The 19,768-nt window shown below is 35.8% G+C and overlaps 1 protein-coding gene across 2 annotated transcripts in view; it reads right to left on the bottom strand.

Annotated features, from left to right (window-relative positions):
* Positions 1-19,768, bottom strand: part of macrod2 (mono-ADP ribosylhydrolase 2) — a 601,357-nt gene that overhangs the window by 26,382 nt on the left and 555,207 nt on the right. For both annotated transcript variants that reach the window (XM_015362869.2, XM_015362870.2), the window contains exons 10-14: positions 14,541-14,588; positions 9,835-9,906; positions 4,182-4,235; positions 3,569-3,631; positions 1,543-1,614 (exon numbers count right to left, since the gene is read on the bottom strand). In XM_015362869.2, coding sequence (XP_015218355.2) covers positions 1,543-1,614; positions 3,569-3,631; positions 4,182-4,235; positions 9,835-9,906; positions 14,541-14,588 — 309 coding nt within the window. The remainder of the gene's footprint in view (positions 1-1,542; positions 1,615-3,568; positions 3,632-4,181; positions 4,236-9,834; positions 9,907-14,540; positions 14,589-19,768) is intronic.

The following is a 19,768-nucleotide window of genomic DNA, read 5'->3' as shown; positions in this document are numbered from 1 at the left end:
ACTAAACTTTCTCAATTGTTGACTTACTAGATGACATGATCATTGCTGAATATAATGAAAAAACATATTGCTGCTACTGTATTCTGTGCATAAGAATAAAGTTAAAAATTTAACAGAAAATCTCAAACAAGGAAAAAAACGGACTGAAATCTTTACATGTTCAGCCAGACAGTGGTGCAGAGGTCACTGAAGCAATTTAAAAATTCATTATATGCCATTTATGATACAGAGCCCGATTACAGTTGACCAGTGCTGAGAAGGTATATATGAAATAGTGAAGGAGAATGCTGAGGTCTTATATTGATTTTGAAGATACCTATATTGTGGGAATTGAGTCTTGAAAAGATCAGAAAATGACTGCCAGACACACAAACACAAGGAACGGACTGTAAAACTCAATATTCAAGCCCATGGCTTTACTTCAAACCAAGTACGTTCCATTAATACTTACAAAGCAACAATCTGTGCACCAAGATGAGATATTGTTCTCATGAACAAGACTGAAGATCTGCACTACCTATATATTTATGATTGAAAAACCAGCCAGTTGCACATGACACATGACGCATCATGTATTTCTTAACTGACAAAGCTTTTTTGGAAAGTAAGCAGTACAATTCCATTACCTTGAGTCTTAGTCATTCTTGCAATTTATTGTATGATGTATAAATTCAATATTTGTTTGCTTTTCCATGCACACATGGATGTGTGATTAAGCAGTCTTGACATACATACAGTATATCCCATTAGGAACCTATACATCTACAGTAAATGAGCATTTCAATTTACTGTCTGCATTCTTCCAACATCTCACAGATTTACAAAAGTACATTTATAAATGTTGCCTTTGACTGCACAATAATATCTCGGATCCCATCAAATATTCTTCTAAGCTGAGAAAAACATGCAAACGTGACCTGTTGCTCTAAAATTAATGGTATGTCGCTAAACAACCATTTTACAGCTGCTCAGCCTTTGTTAGCATCTGTTTCGGAATAATGTGTATTATCACTTTGTGTTTAACATGCATTTCCACTGCTTCACATTTTGATGCAGTTTTTGATATGTAGCTCGGATCCATCTGGGTTTCACACAACACAACACTTAGAGGCAGCACCTGTGTCAAACCTGGAATGAGCTCAACTCTGCTGCTGTAAACCCATTAATCCTGGAGTTCACACACACATATAAAAATCAATCTTACAGTGGGATGCGTGTTATTGATTTCGTGATAGCAGTAGCACTGATGAAGGTCTAAAACGACTTATCAACATTGACTTGCCTCTATCAGCTTCAATCACTAATTTAGTTGCATTCTCCTTAAGCTCATAGATTGCCTGAGTGGATACGGGAAACCTTAGTCATGCAGATATAGTGTGTTGGCAGCTTTCAGACCAAGCAGTTTCATGTAGCAATGATACTGAGGAGAAGAAATCCAACTGAAGCTTATTTAATGTGGAAACATATGGAGGGATATTTTACATGCTCAGTAGATTATTTAAATCGTGTGGAATAATAAAGAATGTTTGTTAGCGTTCTTACCTCGAGCAGAGACCTTGTCTTCCTCCTCATTTTCTTCCTTCTGTTCTTCCAAATTCACAGTATTTTCAGCTTCTACAAAGCACACAGAATTATACAACTTCATACATATCATGAGTTATGGATCTACTGCAGTACTTGTCATTGTCAACTAAAAATGCTTTTCTGGATCTACAGCAATTACATTTGCTCTTTACATGGATTGCAATTGACGTTATTTTCACTTGAAGAACACAGTTTTGACCAAAAGGGAATTATCTTCTCCTTTAGCATTAGAGATCACCCCATTTTCACAGCTTAGTGTAATTGCTTCCTGCTAAAAAATCATTACTGACAAATTATTTTCAAGCCTATCTGTGTCCATATACCCCGGGGTCATCTATCAATTCAAGAACTGCAGCCAATGTCATTCCCATCCACGTCATTACCTTGACCAAAAAATAAATGCTATAGATGCGCAAAGATTTGGATTGAGTACTGCTCTATAACCTTTAATGAATTCTTTATCAAGGTTACAAGTAGGATGGTCACAGGACATCTGCAGTATGGTGCGAATTAATTTGCGCTCAAATTCATTCTCTTTTTCAAGCAGTGAATAGAAAAACTCGCAACCTTTACGTTTAACAATGCAACTTCGACACAAATATGGATACTCAAGAATAAAGAGTGAAAATAACTTTTGGAAGAGCTAATTATACAAAACACCCATAGAAAGCCATGAATACACACGCCACATGCATAGTAATTGAAGAGCTTTTGTTCAACAAAATACAGTATTGCTTCTGCTGGTCTGTGCTGAGTTATTCATTAATCACAAAAAGCTAGGTACAGTAGATCTGATTTTGAATGGTATTTTAGCACAAGCAGAAAATGGACAGTGCAGCCCTTGAATTTTCATCTAGAGGCTTTTTATAATACAGCTGTAAAAACCCAACAGAAAAACTATTTAAGATAAAAATACCCAGGCTGGTAATGTGTTCAAATACAAACCACAGTGAAGGAATATTCACACTTTACTCTGGCCAGCAACATTTCTAGTCTTGCAGTCTGAAGAATAAGTCCATTTGACTTATTTTTGGAAGATGTATAAACCTCCACTGTGGAACTGACAACATTTATGGTAAGTGTGGTTCAGAAATGGACATTGTGCCACAGTTGCAGCTGGAACTACCAATAGGGCATAAGACTTCACTGCGAGCTTCGACCAACCAATTGGTGATGTCTTATGTAAAATGACTAGCACCTGGGAGAGCCCCTAATGTCACTGCAGAATGTTGTGTTGTCTAAAAAAATCACACATTTATTTCAGGGGAATGGATTCAAACTCATATTTTTGTGGCGTGATGGATTTTGAAATATAACCTTAAAATCCCTTAGTTATTTTATAGACCATATTCTAAATCTGTCTTGTCACACAATTCCACAAACAACATTTGCAAGGCTAAGAACAATGTCATAAAGGTAACAAGGCCTTTCCAATAGCTGTAAGCTGTGGTTTCATGCCTTAACTGTTTATTTTTTGCATCGTTGGTGATCACTGTGTACTCTTGCAGTTTTCTAGCATTAATGAGACAAGTTCAAGAATAAAAAATGGAGTTTCCCCACTTATTCCTATAGTCTCCATGACAACACCTTCGTGCCATAATAGGCTTACTTGAAAGGCATATCATAAGCAATGCAAAAAAAGAAAAAAAAAACATTGCTTTCTTTTAAATTGTGGGAAGCTGTTGATTAATCAAGTTTTGAAATACAATCTGTACTGTCTATAAATTCATTCAGGAATAAATGCATCAGTATGCAGTGTTTCCTATGGAATTCTCCATGGCATTAATGTGTGACTTATAAGCAAAAAATACATTGACTTGTGAAATTATTTGAATAATAAAACACAGCATACTGTATGTAGTAAGGATAAAGAATTGATGAACCACAGTATGGAGATTGCCTAAAACTAATCACCATGAAGAGATAAAAAAGAGCTCCTTAAGATGAACAGTAAATCATGAACACAATAAATGATGAATCATACCTAATTTCTGGCTCTCCATTTCAGCATCTGCAGCATCTGTGTTGTCAGGTTTGTTATCCTCATCTGGTAAACAACAGAAGGAAAAAAAGAAAATCAATATTCCAAGATTCTGTTACTTTGAATGCAATGGCTAATAAGACATTTTTCACATTCATGGTTTACTAAAACACCTTTGACAGAGATTATCTACTTAACTGCTGATTAATCAGTAAAACTTTGGAAATAAAAGATAATACAAATGTGCAATAATGAGGGATATTAACTGATACTTGTTACAAAAAAAAACACCTTCTCCCCCTTCAAAATTAATATTTTGAACATGTTACCATATCTGCCCAGTCTTAGGATGTCATTCCAGAACTAGGGTTACACTTTGAAGGTCTGGGTTACCCAGAATGACTCAGATATTAAGTACAGCACATTTAAAACTAGACACTTTTGCAATATGTCATAACCACATATGCATCTAGATAAAAGGATCAATGCTTTGTAATGAGACATAAGAAAGAGGAAGCTGAGACATATCAGCCACGGTACAAACAGATCAAACTCACAGAACCAAACCAGACCAATGGGAAAAACAAGGTGCTGCTCCTTGTAGGGAGAGCTGTACCTTTAAGGCTCTCCATTTCTGCATCTGCAGGCTCATCTTTTTCATCTTCTTCTTCTGTGGGAGTAATATAAAGAGGCAGAGGAAAACAGGGGATAATCAGTGATGACCTGGGATACCAAGAGCACTTAACCTTTCACTTTGCATTCTGTACAGCACTTTGTCATGTGCCCAGATGGCTTTTATAAGACAGGTTAAAGATGGAAACCAGGCAAAAGCCAGGAACTGGCTAATTAAACTGAACACTTGACGCCATACAGCAAGCATGTCTTAGCAAAGATCAGGTGCCCATGATTGAAAACCATGATCTGTTGAAATCACTTCAGTTTTATTTCCTTGTATCACTGCAAATACACTAGAAAAATCATGCCTTGTGCTTTGAGATGTATGCCTGCTTCTCCCCTGTGCAACTAGGTTTTCCCTAAACAGCTGGTAATTAAATCTTGTATAGACTCTGGGAAAATAGCCCTCATTTAGGATATGTCTATGGGTTATCATGGTTCACTGCTGCACTGTAACTAGAAGGAACATTAATCAAATTAAAAGTTAGATTACTCTACAGTGCACATTGTAAACGCATGTTAAAGTATTGAGAATATTACTACAGTAACATGAAATGTACCACTGTCAAAATTTAAAAATCAAAACTCCTTAAGAAACACTTTAAATATTAATAATAACACTCTTATACAAATGTATGACAAAAGTGAGATACTACCATTGCTGTTACACTCCAGGATGACTATGCGCACAACTGCAGACTACACAGTAAATAATTTAAACTGAAAGTTTGGCCAGAGGGTATTTACACCTTAAGAAAGTGCTTATTCATGTTTTATGCTATGAGCCAACGCTTGACAACTAAACATCCAGTACGTCCATTTCTGCATTCTAAAACAATTAAGAACCAATTAAGAAATTAAGTTGTTTAAAACCAGAGTGATAGATCAGCACGACATATCACAATTCATGCAATTCATTGAAGTCCTCCATTAGCAGCAACAATTTTGCCAAATAAATTCAAGTGATCCAACGCTGTCTTTCCAAGTATTATTATATTGTTCATATCAATGGGCTCAAATAAATGCAATTTTGTGCAGAGTGTAAAAAAAGGCCTAGAAGGGAAACAATAGTAAAGTCACAGCTAAGCAATTCCATCAGTTTATATTGTTTTCATCCAATTAAAAAGCCAGCTCCTATTTCACTAGAAAGGGGAACTGGAATTGTAGGCATCGATGAACTACTCTGTTTCCAAGGTGATGTGGCGAATTAGAACCAGATGAGCCTTATCAGGGACATAATGCTGCTGAAGCCTTTGTCCTGTCAATCATGATCTACACAAGTGAATGAAAAACTCACAACTGACTTGGTAATGTTATTTATTGATTCATTTAATAACACTTTTAGATACCCAATTGCCATCTCTATAGTCCCTCTTTAATAGTTTTAATTCAGGTCCCTGTTTTGACTCTCACTTTGAATTCGGGACAGGCAGAACAGAGGGTCAGTCACACAGAATATGATAGTTTTAGGACATCTACTGTAAATGCTTTGATTCACACCCTGTTCCTGGTATGAAGTGAACTGAAACACATTTTCTCATTACAATAAAAATTAATTGAGGTAAAAAAATACTTCTGCTGGTTCTTCACATACATGTATGCCATAAATTCTGCAGAGGTTAGGATACAGCACAATGAACTGCAACCCAAAATGCATGTTTTCTTTTTCTTTTTTCTTTCAAGTATATTTCTGCTATTTCATTGAGATTTGTATTGTACTTACAGCAGCAAACTCTTGTTTGAGAGACATACAGTAACTACCAAACAGATGGAGCAATAAAATAACATTGATCTATATAAATCCGCTATATAAATGTGTAAATAGTGTAAACTGCTAAAAATCCACCATTAAAAATCAAAATAAGGAGATTTCTGAGATCCAACTTTCAAAAGGCAAGGGAAATGGAAAAATTAAGCTTGCAGAAAAAAATGAAATATTGTCTCACCTGGTATGAGAAGCCACCTATTCAGAGCTCAGAACCATAAAACACCACAGAAAGACACCTGAAGCTAGAATGCACGATCTCAACCAGCAGTGACAACAAAATCATATTTAGGTCCCTGTTTCTAAACCTGTACAAATGTTCTTTTTCTATTCTAGCAAGTTCACTTACTGCCCAGCAGGTGGCACCAAGGTAATGGAGTTTCTCCTGCAGTGTCCTAATTAACAGCACCTACTGACTGCATGCACTCAGGGTTATGCAGTGATTGTTACAAATCACCTCACTACAGGTATGGATTTGTGCAGTTCTTCTCTTAACATACCCCACATGACTTAACATTTACTAAAGCATTACATATAGATCAAGCAACCACACCAAGGACACAGAGTGGGATAGGTGGTATCTGGGATCCTTAATCCCCAATAAGGGCTGCAGTCCCCCCCCCTCCCCAATCCACTTTTCTGTTTGCATCCTCAAAAGCTTATTTCATATGCAGCTACTGTACAATGAAATAATTGAAAAATGCATGGGAAAAAGTGCTCCCTGTTGACAGGACCAACTGCTGTCATTCACAGGCACTGCATATCTGACAGCCAGACTCTCACCATTCAGGACACAGTTCGTCGGTGCTTCACAGCAATCTGATTTGGTAAGCCTGTGGCAGAAGATGCCAGTGCTGTCTGAGCACATCGGGCACCTTCTGTGGGGAACCAAAGTAAAGAGACTAGAAAATTATAAGCCTCCAGCGCTGCTATGTTTTGCTTTCTCAGCGTAATTGCATTTATACTCAGTTATAAAGAAAATAAATTTGATAGCTTGTTATTGAAAGACATCAAACCATGTCAGGTTGCATTCACTAAATCGATCTTGTTTAAGCCTGCATTCATTTCAATTATGGGATAATCTCAAACATCAAATAGTGGAAGGAAGAAGGGATAGCAAAACTGAAGCTGCTATTGCATTAATAACACAAACTCTACACCCATTTTCTTATTTCCTTTATTATAGCCACTGCTGAGTTGGCATAAAGATAAAACACTCAGACCTGCTCCTCTCCCAACAGGCTTGAAATATTAAGACTCCTAAATATTAAGGAAATACTTAATATTAAATATACAGTTTATTGCAATAGAATACAGCTACAGTACCATTACATCATTATTGTTGTTACTTTACATTCTCACATCAGTATTCAAAGTTAGGATAAAGACCTATTTTGACTAGACACAAGAAAATAAATGTCTGTGAGCTTAACTTACACTCAAGGGTAAAATATACAAACAAAAATTTAATTTACATGTCTGGTATGTCTATTATACTCCATGGTGGCTGACAAAGTTAATAGAAACAAGTGTAGAAGGTGTATACATCACTGTTAAACCAACAGATCTTTCATTATTTTGTGTGCTTTGAGTGTGCTTATAGGACTATCTTTATATATTACCATGAATAAAGATAATATTAGCAAATGTACTCAGCACAAGGCTTTTCCACCAAAGATAGAAGTAACACTCCTGAAGTAATGTGGCAGGGACTGTAATTAGCCCATTACAACTTTAATAAAGTGACAAAAATATAAGGATACAAGAATAAGATATTTGCATGAATTTATTTAACAGGAGAAAAAAGTCTCCATTTATACGATTCCCTCTCGCCCTTTCACAGTCACAGCCTAATGAGAAAAGGCTTTGATCAAACACTATGAGGACTGCTATTGTACGAACAGTGACATAGGGCATAAGAAACTGCTATCACAAGTTTCCACAGCAGCAGACTTGAATTACAATTTCCCTGATATGGCAGCAACTTTCCAAGACTTTATATAATGCAAATGTCAAAGCGATTAACCGGCAGACCAAAGGGATAAGGCACAGGTGTTTTAATACACAAACCCATGTATCCCAAATCTAGCATTTGTTTGAAGCAATGTTGCCTAGATGACTACTGTACCAATAGGTTTATAAGGGACTGCCATTATTGTGAAACACGCTAATAAATGAACTGAAAGCTTATTCCAGCAGGTAAAATGCAGAAAGTAGATCAACCAGTAACAGGTTTTCACTTGAATGTGGGTTGAACTCTCTGATCCGGTCATTGTGGCGTTGATCCTGGGTCATCTCACAGACTGTGAGTGTGATATACAGTACCAAGTGGTGGTGCAAAACTGACTGAGCGCCACCAAGGAACAGGGCATTCTTATTCAGCCAAGCCACTCTTCAGCCAGTGACACAGCTACACCTGTGGCTACAAAGAGACTCGCAGGCTTGTAGCCCTGTAGGCGAGAGATGTGGCTCTCCTCCCCTTGACGCTGAACCTCCGGTAAGGATCTGTGCCATCTGTGATGCATTCAAAGATGTTTTTTTTAAGGTGGGTGGATTCAAGAAGACTCATTTCTCCTGTCTGTGGCTGCAGTGTTCATAGCTGTGAGACGAGATGCTGAAAATGTCTGATCCTAAATCTCAACAAGTTTGTGACCCTACTGTGGTCTTCAGAAGTCAACAAGGTCATGCAAGAGAGAGACCCATATATTTTTACATGTTGAATCAAACATTACTGCGTCTTTATACTGGACAAAGTATTGTAAGAGATGCATTATATGGTATGTTTTGGAATTTACATCCTGAATGTTGGGTGTCATTAAAAATGTTGTAAGCATCTCTAAATAGTCTATTATATCTTTAAACAATACTGAGCTGAGCCCCCTCTCCAAAAAACAAAATTAGTATACAATTATCCTCAGTGTACAATTTGCTGTACATTTGCAATTCAAAGCCTCAGTAAATCTAAACGGGCCTTCAAGATAACTACCTCAAATGTAGTTGGCAGAATGACAGAATAAGCTTTTTTATGTTCTTGCTGAAGATTGTTTTTTTCAAAAACCATGTAATCACATTTACAGAAAGAGATAATATTGCAATTCTTTTTTTTCTCCAAAATCCAGACAGTTCTATCAAGAGGAAAATCAAACATTCCTGTGGAGGTTCACTGAGGTCTGAATGTACCCATTTTGGCTGGCTACACTCAGACCCTGGATAAATTGTTTAACTGAAGACCCCCGACAAATGACCACTTAAAAAATTCAAAATAAAAATACCAAAGCTAAACTAGAGGTAAGACCTTTGTATGGATTTTCCTTTTAAGGTTTATTCCACACTGCATAGGTTTAGTGCAATTCTGAAAAATGCAGTGTTACCATGGGAGTATGCGGCATCTTTCCACATCTTTCTAAGACGTTACATGGTAGACCTGAAGGATATTAAAGTCAAAAGGCTATTTCTCCAAAGAGAATAGCTAAGGCTTATATAACATTTAACTTTCCCTTCAACACCTTAATGCTTGAAGACAAATGGATAGTATGTGATGTTAATTGCTTACTTTTTTCTTCACCGGTGCAAGAATTTAATTATCTTTGGTCCATCTTATTGAAGAAGGCAGTAATTGTTTTTAACTAAACGGGCTGAAACTGCAAAACAGTCAGATAATGGATCCTTAAACAAATCTAACTCAAAATGAAAACATTATTTTCAGCAAAGTTCCATTTTACAGCCAGTCCCCCCAAGATAAGAAATCTGCAGCTGTATCCCTAATCCAAAATAACAGCAAAAAAACCTGCAAAGTCAAAAGACATCTAGCATGTACTGTATACTGTACCTTCATTGCTGTCTTCACCTCTGCTTGATTTCTTCTTTTTGGGTTTCTTGACAGGGGGTGTGTACTTCTTACCTACAAAAACAAATTGCAGTCATTAACTGTAATATAATACGGTTCTCTTTGAGGACCCTATTTTAAAAAATACACATTTTTGAACATTTGCCATCTTCACGTGTGTGTAGATTCAATGATCATTGTTAGGAACAGTGATGGTCTATCAAACAAAGAGAATAAACATATTAATAAACTCATGTTAAGGAACATGAGTTCCTCTTTTCATGGATATCAGATTTGTTGATCTACTGTAATAATGTACAGTAAGTGTGTGCACATTTGAAGCTCAGCTGAACAGATTTTGATCCAAGACATTCTTGGTTGTTAACATAGCTAATTTGTAAGACTAGTGTTGGATAAAACAGTTTTTGTTTTCTTTTTTCACCTCTTCAGTAAAGGCTGCTGATTTAAGACCAAATATGAATATCTGGAGCAAACACAAGGCAGATCCTAGACAAAAACTATTCTTTGTGAGAACACCAGTCTTTCGTAAGTCTGAATTCAGTCCAGACTACACAGAATGAAATCTCATCTGACTTAAAGAGTATTAAGGGCCGTTCTTGGACTTATGTCAAGGCATTCATCAGTAGTCCAGAGAATTAGCTAGGGCTATCTGGTGAGAAAGAACAGAATCAACAATGAAAATTCTGGGTGGTATCTCAAAGCAACGGGCAGGCAAGGTCTTTAAGCAAGGTGATTTTCATGGAAACTTGGCTTCAATGTAATACAGACTGTTTTTACACAAGAGCCAAGAGATAAGAGATTGCTGTACAACACAATGAATTCTGAAACAGTTTACATATTTATAAGCTGTACACACCAATATCGGTTTACATTGTCGGAAAATACGTTGTAATTAAGAAACAATGAAAGCAGGAACCTTGCCCAGCTACTGATTATCATGAGTTTTGACAACTTTCAGTGTACCAAAGGTTACAGAAAGATTTTTGAAAGCTTCTATTTGCATGGCACACATGAACACCAATCTTGCTGTACAGATTTTCATACAGCAAAACAGCCGGCTGCAATAAAATGAAATTTGGATACTATTCTAATCTTACAGGAGGTTGTGCTACATTCAATAATCAAAGCTTTCAATGGCCATTTCAAGTATACTGTACTAATGGATTTAGAAAACTGTCAGATCTGAAAAGTGACTTTTCAAATTGAAATACAAGATGATTCTCCTAAAAATATCCATTCTAAACAGGTTAGTTAAGGAAAGCAGAAGACTATGTGGTATAACTATGTAAAAAAAACATAAAATATTTTCTAAATAAATGTTTGAATGTGGAGCGGCATCTGCACGCTAGCTACAGATAAACAAGCAGAGGTTAATTCCATATTGAAAAATAAAAAATGATTAAGCTGTGGAGCAGCCTTCAGGTGTGTGGGGGAATAAGGGTAGGGAAATATGAGGCAGAATGGTTAAGGATGATGTGAAGAAAAGGAATGAAAAGATTAAAATCCAAGGGAGAAAGCTCTGAGGAAGCATGGAAGGCAGAAATCTATACATGAATGGTGATATTTTAAAAAAAGCCAATCACTGAGAACTGAGAGAAGGTATGAACAGAGTTAAAAGAAAATCTTGATTTCTGATGTCTATCTGGGCTAAGTGTTTATGAATACCTACAAAAGGATGCAGAGAGAAAGGTCAGTGCAATCATGGCCGAGACAAATGAAATGGGGAACAGTTGGATGGCATTTATATAATGTATATACAATATATGAATTGAAAAAAATGTCTTCTTAAGATATCCTAGTACTTAGTGACACAGAATTGTTTTGCTTTGGGGGAGGAGAGGCAGATGGAGACAGATGGAGATAGATATGGGACAGCAGTACAAACCATAAAAAGCATTTGAGAAAAGTAAAGTTAACTCCTCAGGTGACAAACAAATATGGAAACACACCTTAACAATATATTTCAGTCACATGAAACTTTTTCATTTATATTTTATTTCTTGAAATGTTTCTCTGAATAACTTTGCTCATCTGTCAGAAGTTTCATGTACTGTATAAGAGTAATAGACACTACTAAATATTATGGACTTACTTAACACCTTACATTAGAAGTCTGAAGCCACACAAAGAAAAAATTAAGGATAAACCTCTTTTTCTCTTATCTTAAAACAAGTAATAAAATAAATGGCACCCTTATGAAAATACTGTATTCGTTTTTGACCTGAAAACTATAGAACTGGCATATTTCTTTAGAAACATTGAGGGTATTTTCAAAAGGAAATTGCCAGGAAACTCGGATTTAAAGGTTTGTTTTCTGCAAGGAAATGAAAAACAAACAAGACAAATGTCTGTGCAATTCTAAAATTGTTTTAAGCACTAGACCTTGTAAGATTCCAAACTTTTCACTGTTTTTATTAGACGGCTACATGAATCAGTATTGATTATACAGGATACAGAGTAGTATCCTTCCTAGAGAGATCCCTCATTTGTGCTGAAGCTCAAATTATGCCTGTTCATCTATTTTCTTCAACAACCATTCAGAAATAAGACCTGAGTGGAAATATCACAGTGGAAGTCCATAGATATAAAAGCTGCTGTACTGCAAAGAGAAATTTGCAATATTCAGGTCACTGTGTAAAAAAACTTTCTACTACTGTATACAGTATCCACTAACGTTCTGTATTAAATGCTTTTATTTTACAGCACCTACTTTAAATGATATTCTAATCTGCATCTTCAGTCCTTTTATAACTTTGGATTATAAATTTGGAGTCAATTGTAACTGACTGAACTTACCAACTAATTTTAAATTGACAATAGTTGTTGACTACTGAATTTATTGCTAAAAACACTGTGCCACAGAGGGGAAGGAGCTATAGATACCTGCCAGAGTCATTCAACATTTGACAGCCTGTAAGCTCCACAGTGCCTTACAGGGGAGTTAGCTGGAGAAGCAGAAGAGCAGCAGGTCTCTAGCTGATGTCACTGCAAGCTTGCAGGTGCCTTGGAGATCCCATGTTTCACTGTTGCTCCAAAAGCCAATAGCAGTGTGGCGAACTAATGCCCCTCCATCCCTGATGATGCCCAATCACTGCTTGCACTGCTGTTTGAGGAATCTTAGTCAGAGATACAGAGCTAATGATATGGACCAGGCTTGAACCAGTAATATATGAACTTTATGGTACAACCTGCCTTTTTAAGCATGCCTAACTATAAATGTAATTTATTCACCTACCACTAAAGTCGACCCGCCTGTCTTGATTTTGTGGCTTAATGTATTGCAATAACATGTACAGATGCATGATCTGTTTGCTTCTATGCAATAAAACATAATAGAGGTGTTGGACACATAATGAAGGTGTTCTTTTTAAAATAAAAGCACACCTTTCAGTCTTTGATGTACAATCTAGTGTTGTGCTAGATTGTACATTTGGGTAAAACGTATTCTGCCTGTTACTGTAATCCCCAGTTTAAGTTCTTTCCATGTAACCCTCAGTTTCATCTACTGTATCTTAAAAGAACATTGGTATTCAGAAACAGTATAGTACAGTATGTTCTGTGTTGTGCTGAATATTGTATATAACTTTTATTCAAGGAATTATTCAAAAGAACATCTGAAAAAATATAGAAAAGTATTTTATCTTTCAGTTGAAGGTAACGCAGGTTTCACTTGTAAAATGACTTCCTTATAATAAACATTTCTTAAATTTACACTGACAAGACCAACATTAGAAAACTCATTGCAAAATGTTCAGGAGAATGAAAGTCTGGCAGACTGAGCCAACTGTACATGAAATTGATTCATATACTACATCCAAATCTCTCAGCTGTCTGTGTGATTAGCTACTAACCAGTCAGTCTTTGGGCCCATGAATTATGCCTGTAGTTTAACATGATACTGAATTGCTTTACGTTTTGAATAAATGTTCTAGAGCTCTAGTGAAAACTGTATGATATGCTTTATTAACACACACCTTCTGTAGTTTCAACATGTAGCATTCAGTTTTTATTTTGTGTCAATCTAAAATAATTGAATAAATACAGTACATGAGTATAATTGCCAGGATGCTCTTTCTTTCCTACTTTCCTCACTATACCTGTGCCTGTGGCATCTGTGCCAACCCATTTTCAAGAAGATAAAAATAACTTTGCCCCTAGACGAACTAGATCACCCAGCAATTACTTTCTGCGTTATGATATTTCTGCTGTTTTATTGTTTTTTTTTTTCTTTTAGCCTACACATTTCTGCCTTTGCAGATTATATTCCCACTCACTCCAAAGGTAAGACTGACCCCCCAGGAAGCCATGGGCATTCAGAAGTTGTCATATTTCTTCCTTTTCTTTAGATTGAGTGCAGCCTCATTTTGCAGAATGTGCCGTTAAATCTATTCCCCTTTCAATTGGCAGAGCATTATCACATCCCATATAACAAAGCTGAGTAGCTTTCATTCTACATTTATTGTAGAGCCAGTAAAGTATTAATTTAAAGATGAGTAGCCTAAACTAAAAAGCAATATCCTGCAACTAAAGGTGTATGTGCATTCTTTAGAGTTATTGGTATTTTACTTTTAATATTATGAATGCACTAGAAATATAAAATTCCAGAAACAATTCTGAGAATTGTAATAAATAATAGGACCTTTGAGAATAAAATCTACATATGGAAGTCAAGTAACATTTTTACAGACCTTCCTCCTTAGTTGGTTCCTCAGCTGCATCTTCATTTATGTTATTTTCTATAATGAGGAAAAAGGGGGAAAAATTAACAGGCTGTTGTAACAAAATGCCAAAGGGAAGACATTTTCATGGCAGTTTTCATCAGCACCACTGTGTCCAGCAATCCTCGACACAGCTGCTGGTCAAGCCACTACCAGCAGCAGGTGGACTTTATGACAGGAACACTGTGACAGTCTAGACAGGAGGCTGTTCTCACTGTAAAATAAATGGACATTCTCAAGAATAATGTAACCAAAATTAGCATCAATACATTACATTGGTTATTACCTAAACTCAACACTTCATAACATGGTTGCAGTATATACAGCACTACACTTTAAAAGGCTGGTTTTCTTCCTTGATTTTTCAAATTTTGTAAATTCATGTGCAGAACGTGAAGTTAAGGTTTCAGAGAAGATACATTGCAATCTTTTTAATTTTGTATTTCTTCATTTTATCTAGTTAGATGGTTGAAAAAAAAGATCATAAAGACATGGAGAACCAATTATACAGCAGGACATTAACTGAGTAAATCTAAATGAGGCTTACAGTATTCAATGATGTAACAACAGCTTCCCATTCAGGACCTAAACCCATGAACCTCTGCTCTGGAGTCCAGAGCCCTAACCTACTACATGCTGACTTAAAAGTTGACATTATTAAATATAAAGAATCATGCCAAAGAGATTCATGCCAAAAGAAAAACATATTAAGAATGAACGAATCATTTAAATGCAAATTAAAATACATACTACAACACATACAGTACATTGCTATCAATGCAGCATCCTGTGGACACTGTTGTTCTCTGGAAATCAATTATTTACTTGTGACAAACGTGACTCACATGTGCTGTACCTGTAGCTCTATGCGATGCGGTTATGGCTGCACTATAACATTAGACAATTTTGTCAAGTGAAAGGCATCCAGTCCGTTACTCATTCTGTTATATAATGTTTTCTATTCCTATTTTATTGAGGATATGAATAAATCTGGAGGGCACTGAACAGTATATCCTTCATGGTGAGTTAATGGACTAATATGGTTTGACACACAGGTAGGAAGGCATTCCATGGATATTATATCATTTAACATGCACTTCAAAACTACATAACATTTTGCATAGAATCACTGCAGCTCTGGATTGCTGTCAGTTAAAGGCATAGACCATATATACTGTATACTGGTGGGAGGCATTGAGTAGTACTGGCTGGGATTCTGGACCCCCAGCTAAAGATGGCCTCAAGTCTTAAATGCAAATCCTGCTGGTTTCTCCTTTGAGCAAAGTACTTTATCCTGATTGCAGGAATCCACCCAACCTACTGTACAGTATATAAACGGGTGCCAATTGCTCAACCTTCTTCTAGGTTCAACTGAGGAATTTACTTCTCTTAAAACATGCACTGAGGTACAGTACTGAGAACTAGCCTTTATGGTTCATATGACAGAGCTGTGAAACAATGATCCAGATAACACTATTTTGGAATTTCCCATTCACATCTTGAACGCTGCCGCCATAAAACTTCAATGGAACTTAATAAATTGCACCAAAAAAGATTATCTATTAGTTGGTTTCTAAAAGTCTTGATGGAGTTATTACAGAAAATTATGGAGGTTCAAATGCAAGTGACATTTTTTCCCAATTAGTCACAGTCTAGTGAATCTGACATGTGAAATAAAATCTCTTATTTTCACAAGTCATTTAGCATTCAGTGTTAGCCTGTTTTCTTTCCTTCCAGTGAGACCCTTTCTATTGACCTTTTCTACATCAGCAAAACAGGTTGCTCATGCAAATTTAATTCACCCTATGTGTAATAATAAAGTGAACTTTAACAATGGGGGGTTAAGCAAAGCCTGTAAGCCATCCACAGAAATATGTTAGAAGCTATAGCCTTACTCAAGCACATATTGTCAGAGAAACTTTTGCATTCCTCTGCCAGATTCATGCTACTACTGTACCACTTGAGTGATAGGCAACAATTATGTTTTCAGTTCACATTTCAGTTACTGATCATCTGTAAACTATCCTAATAATTAGAATTGTCAGCTGATTAAAATATGTTTTGTTAGAGTACACCAAATATAAAGCTGCTTATACAACAGTACATTTGCAGGTATAAGTCACAGAGTAAGGGATACAATATCATAGGCAAACACTAGTTCCTTTAGATGTTGATTAATTTAATTAGAGTTTTTATCTTTTATTTTATTATAAATAAAAAGCAAATCAGTAATAGACCCCCGGGAAAGATAAAGAAATATGAACATAAAGTCAGAACTTAAGAGATGAATAATTGAACACTCAGAATATGTTTCAGAGATCACAGGCATGACTCCTCCCTGCATAAACACCGCTCAGACAGTGAACATCCCTCTGTTAAAAACTTCACTTCCATTAGTGTCAATGCAATAAAATAATTCATAATCACGGAAATTGTTTTCCAATGCCTTAGTCAAAATCCCATGCAGTGCCTAATGTCAGTATATCTATGCAACGCTAACCGCACTCTTTGAAGAAATGGCACTGACACACATTGTGCATCATCTACCACATTAAGTCAAACTAAAACTGCAAATTCAACAAGTAAGTTATCTGCCTGGTGCCTCACAAGAGCCTTCTGAATAAAAGCAGAGTATTTGTGAGATATAATGTACTTAGTGAAGTGTCAGTTGCCTGTCAGTTGAAAAAGATTATTCTTACAAAATGTACAAAATCTCATATGATTATTAATCTTTTGCAGCTGAAGCACACTTCCTGACTGAATACAGGCCTTAATTAGACATACCTTTTTAGGATAGATGCAAGTGAGAAAAAAGTATGCGGGTTTACATTAAAATGTCTACTCCACAGCGGAATAAATTGTATGTAATATTAAAAAAAAATTCACTACGCTGGCTGTCAATTAACAAATTGTCATGTCCATCTTTAATAAAATTGACCAGTAGATAAAGACGTATACGATACTGTCTGATGCTTTTCTACCCAAATGCTTAGAACCATCATTTATATTTAAAGGTTTACATTTGCGTCTTTAGTGTAAAATGGATAATAATATTTTCCACTGATCCTTATTGCATTCATACTACAGATATCTTTGGTGAATTCTTTATTACTTACTAGCAAATAATAATAATAATATGGTCTCAATTAATTAGCATTTTAGCCAGCTCTCATTCAAGGTATTTTAATGATATTCCTATAAGATCAGAAACTTCACATTTTAAAGTTCCATCCAGTATATTATTTCTGTAATTGGGATTGCAAATGTTGTCAATTTAAGAAACCTATACCGAGCATCAACATTTCCATTGTTTGATCTCTGATTACAAAATCTTGAACAATTCCCCGGTATTGCATAATATAATAATAATCCATATTCACATTAGTTCTGACTAAATACAATATTCACTGCCTTCTTTGTGTGGAAAAGCGTTTTTCAGCATTAAAGAGACAAGAGATCTTATTGTGGTATTACAAAATAGAAAGTTGGTTAACGGGTCAGTGGTTTACTAATACATTTTTTTTACTGTAACCTAACAGTAACCTAACTTTCAATGTAATGTGTTAACAAATCATGAGTCCTAACAACTAGGACAATGTTTCACAATCTAAATCTTATTTTATTCTACGACAAAAAATAAGTAAAGGCGTAATTTTGTAGCTGTTAGAAGTCTAAACTGATTCACAGATTTTCAAAAGATCTGACAATTCACTAGCAACTTCAGCTAAATAAATTATAGGCTTTAAACGTCACAATAAGAAACACAAACACACCATAACAAGCAGGGTTTATATTACACTCAGCAGGGTTTCCTTACAAGTAAGCCAAACAAGACCATAAGTACCATGTAAACAGCAAGCTATTTGCATAGTAACTGAATCATAATCTCCAAATGCACTAAACATAGCATACAGCACTGGTATTAATGGCAACACAATAATTAAAGCAAACCATTACAGAGAAAATAATAGTAATATGTAGGCTTACAGACTTCTCATGGCATTTTGACATACGGTATACAAGGTATTAAGAATTAGATCAATCCCAGCATGTTCTTTTCACAATCTGAATTTAAAAGAAAAGCCTGATAGGATACCAATACTGGTGCAGTATTCAGAAATATTAAAAGAATTTCAGAGCCCCCACTTTTCAAGGGTTTATTGTATAGCACAAAAACAAATGCCTCCAAAATACGTAAAAATGTTTAAATCATGGGTTTCTGACTATGTATACATACAGTATACAGCATGATTTTCAGTAATGCCGTGTCCTGTGTTTACAGGTTAAATGCTTTTTTCATTTAATTGCCGTAACAGAGGAGAGAGTGTGGGGGTTTTCAATCATGGGGGGTAAGTAACTAGTAATTAGTTTAAAACTCACCTGGCTGCAAAGTGCTGTCTCCAATTTAATGTCAGTTCTTCGTTTTCCTAGTATGAATTAAGTCAGTTGCTCCAGTTTAGTGGTGCTGGTGTCAGGAGTTGATAATATAATATAGGATGATTTAGCTGTGAGTAGTAGTAAGAGGTGTTAAGCTATCAAGACTGAAAACTGTGTTCACAACTAATCCTGTGTGTTCTTACTTATTATCCTAATCTACTGTATGTTAGAGTCTTTTTCCCCAAAAAGGTCAGTTTAATCTAATATTGTTAATGTACTGTCCCTTACCACAAGATCATCATTAAGCTATCCACATTAATCATTAATCAACCACAATAATAATTTTCATTATAATTTGTATTAAATCAATTTTATCCTTCATCACCTCCTCCTTATTACTAGAGATGTTAGCACTCAAATTATTCATGTTTCTTGATGGGATTTTATGTCTTTTAGTGTTTGCTTGTCAGTCGTACAATGCAGTTGATGACGTGTTGATTTTTCATTTTCATTTGAATGTGCATTGTGTTGTGTGAACAACAAAGTGGAAGACACACTTTAAAGGTGTCAGCAGCTACCCACACCACACCACGTTTTGGACAAATTGGGAAAATGCAGAGATTAGTTTGCATATTCATAATTATTCAAAGATGGTTTCGAGCACAGATGCACAAGACCTTTATGTTATCAGTATTACTGGCTTTCTTTGAGGGACATAAAATATGTCAGTGTGGGTAAAATCCATGCCATTCAGTCCCCACCTTGATGGGAATATCAGATCCACACAGTTACAGTATCACCAACATCCATCTGTTTCTCGA

This window comes from Lepisosteus oculatus, chromosome 17, assembly GCF_040954835.1.
Source record: "Lepisosteus oculatus isolate fLepOcu1 chromosome 17, fLepOcu1.hap2, whole genome shotgun sequence".
Lineage (NCBI taxonomy): Eukaryota > Metazoa > Chordata > Actinopteri > Semionotiformes > Lepisosteidae > Lepisosteus > Lepisosteus oculatus.
This window is presented reverse-complemented; position numbering and strand designations above follow the sequence as displayed.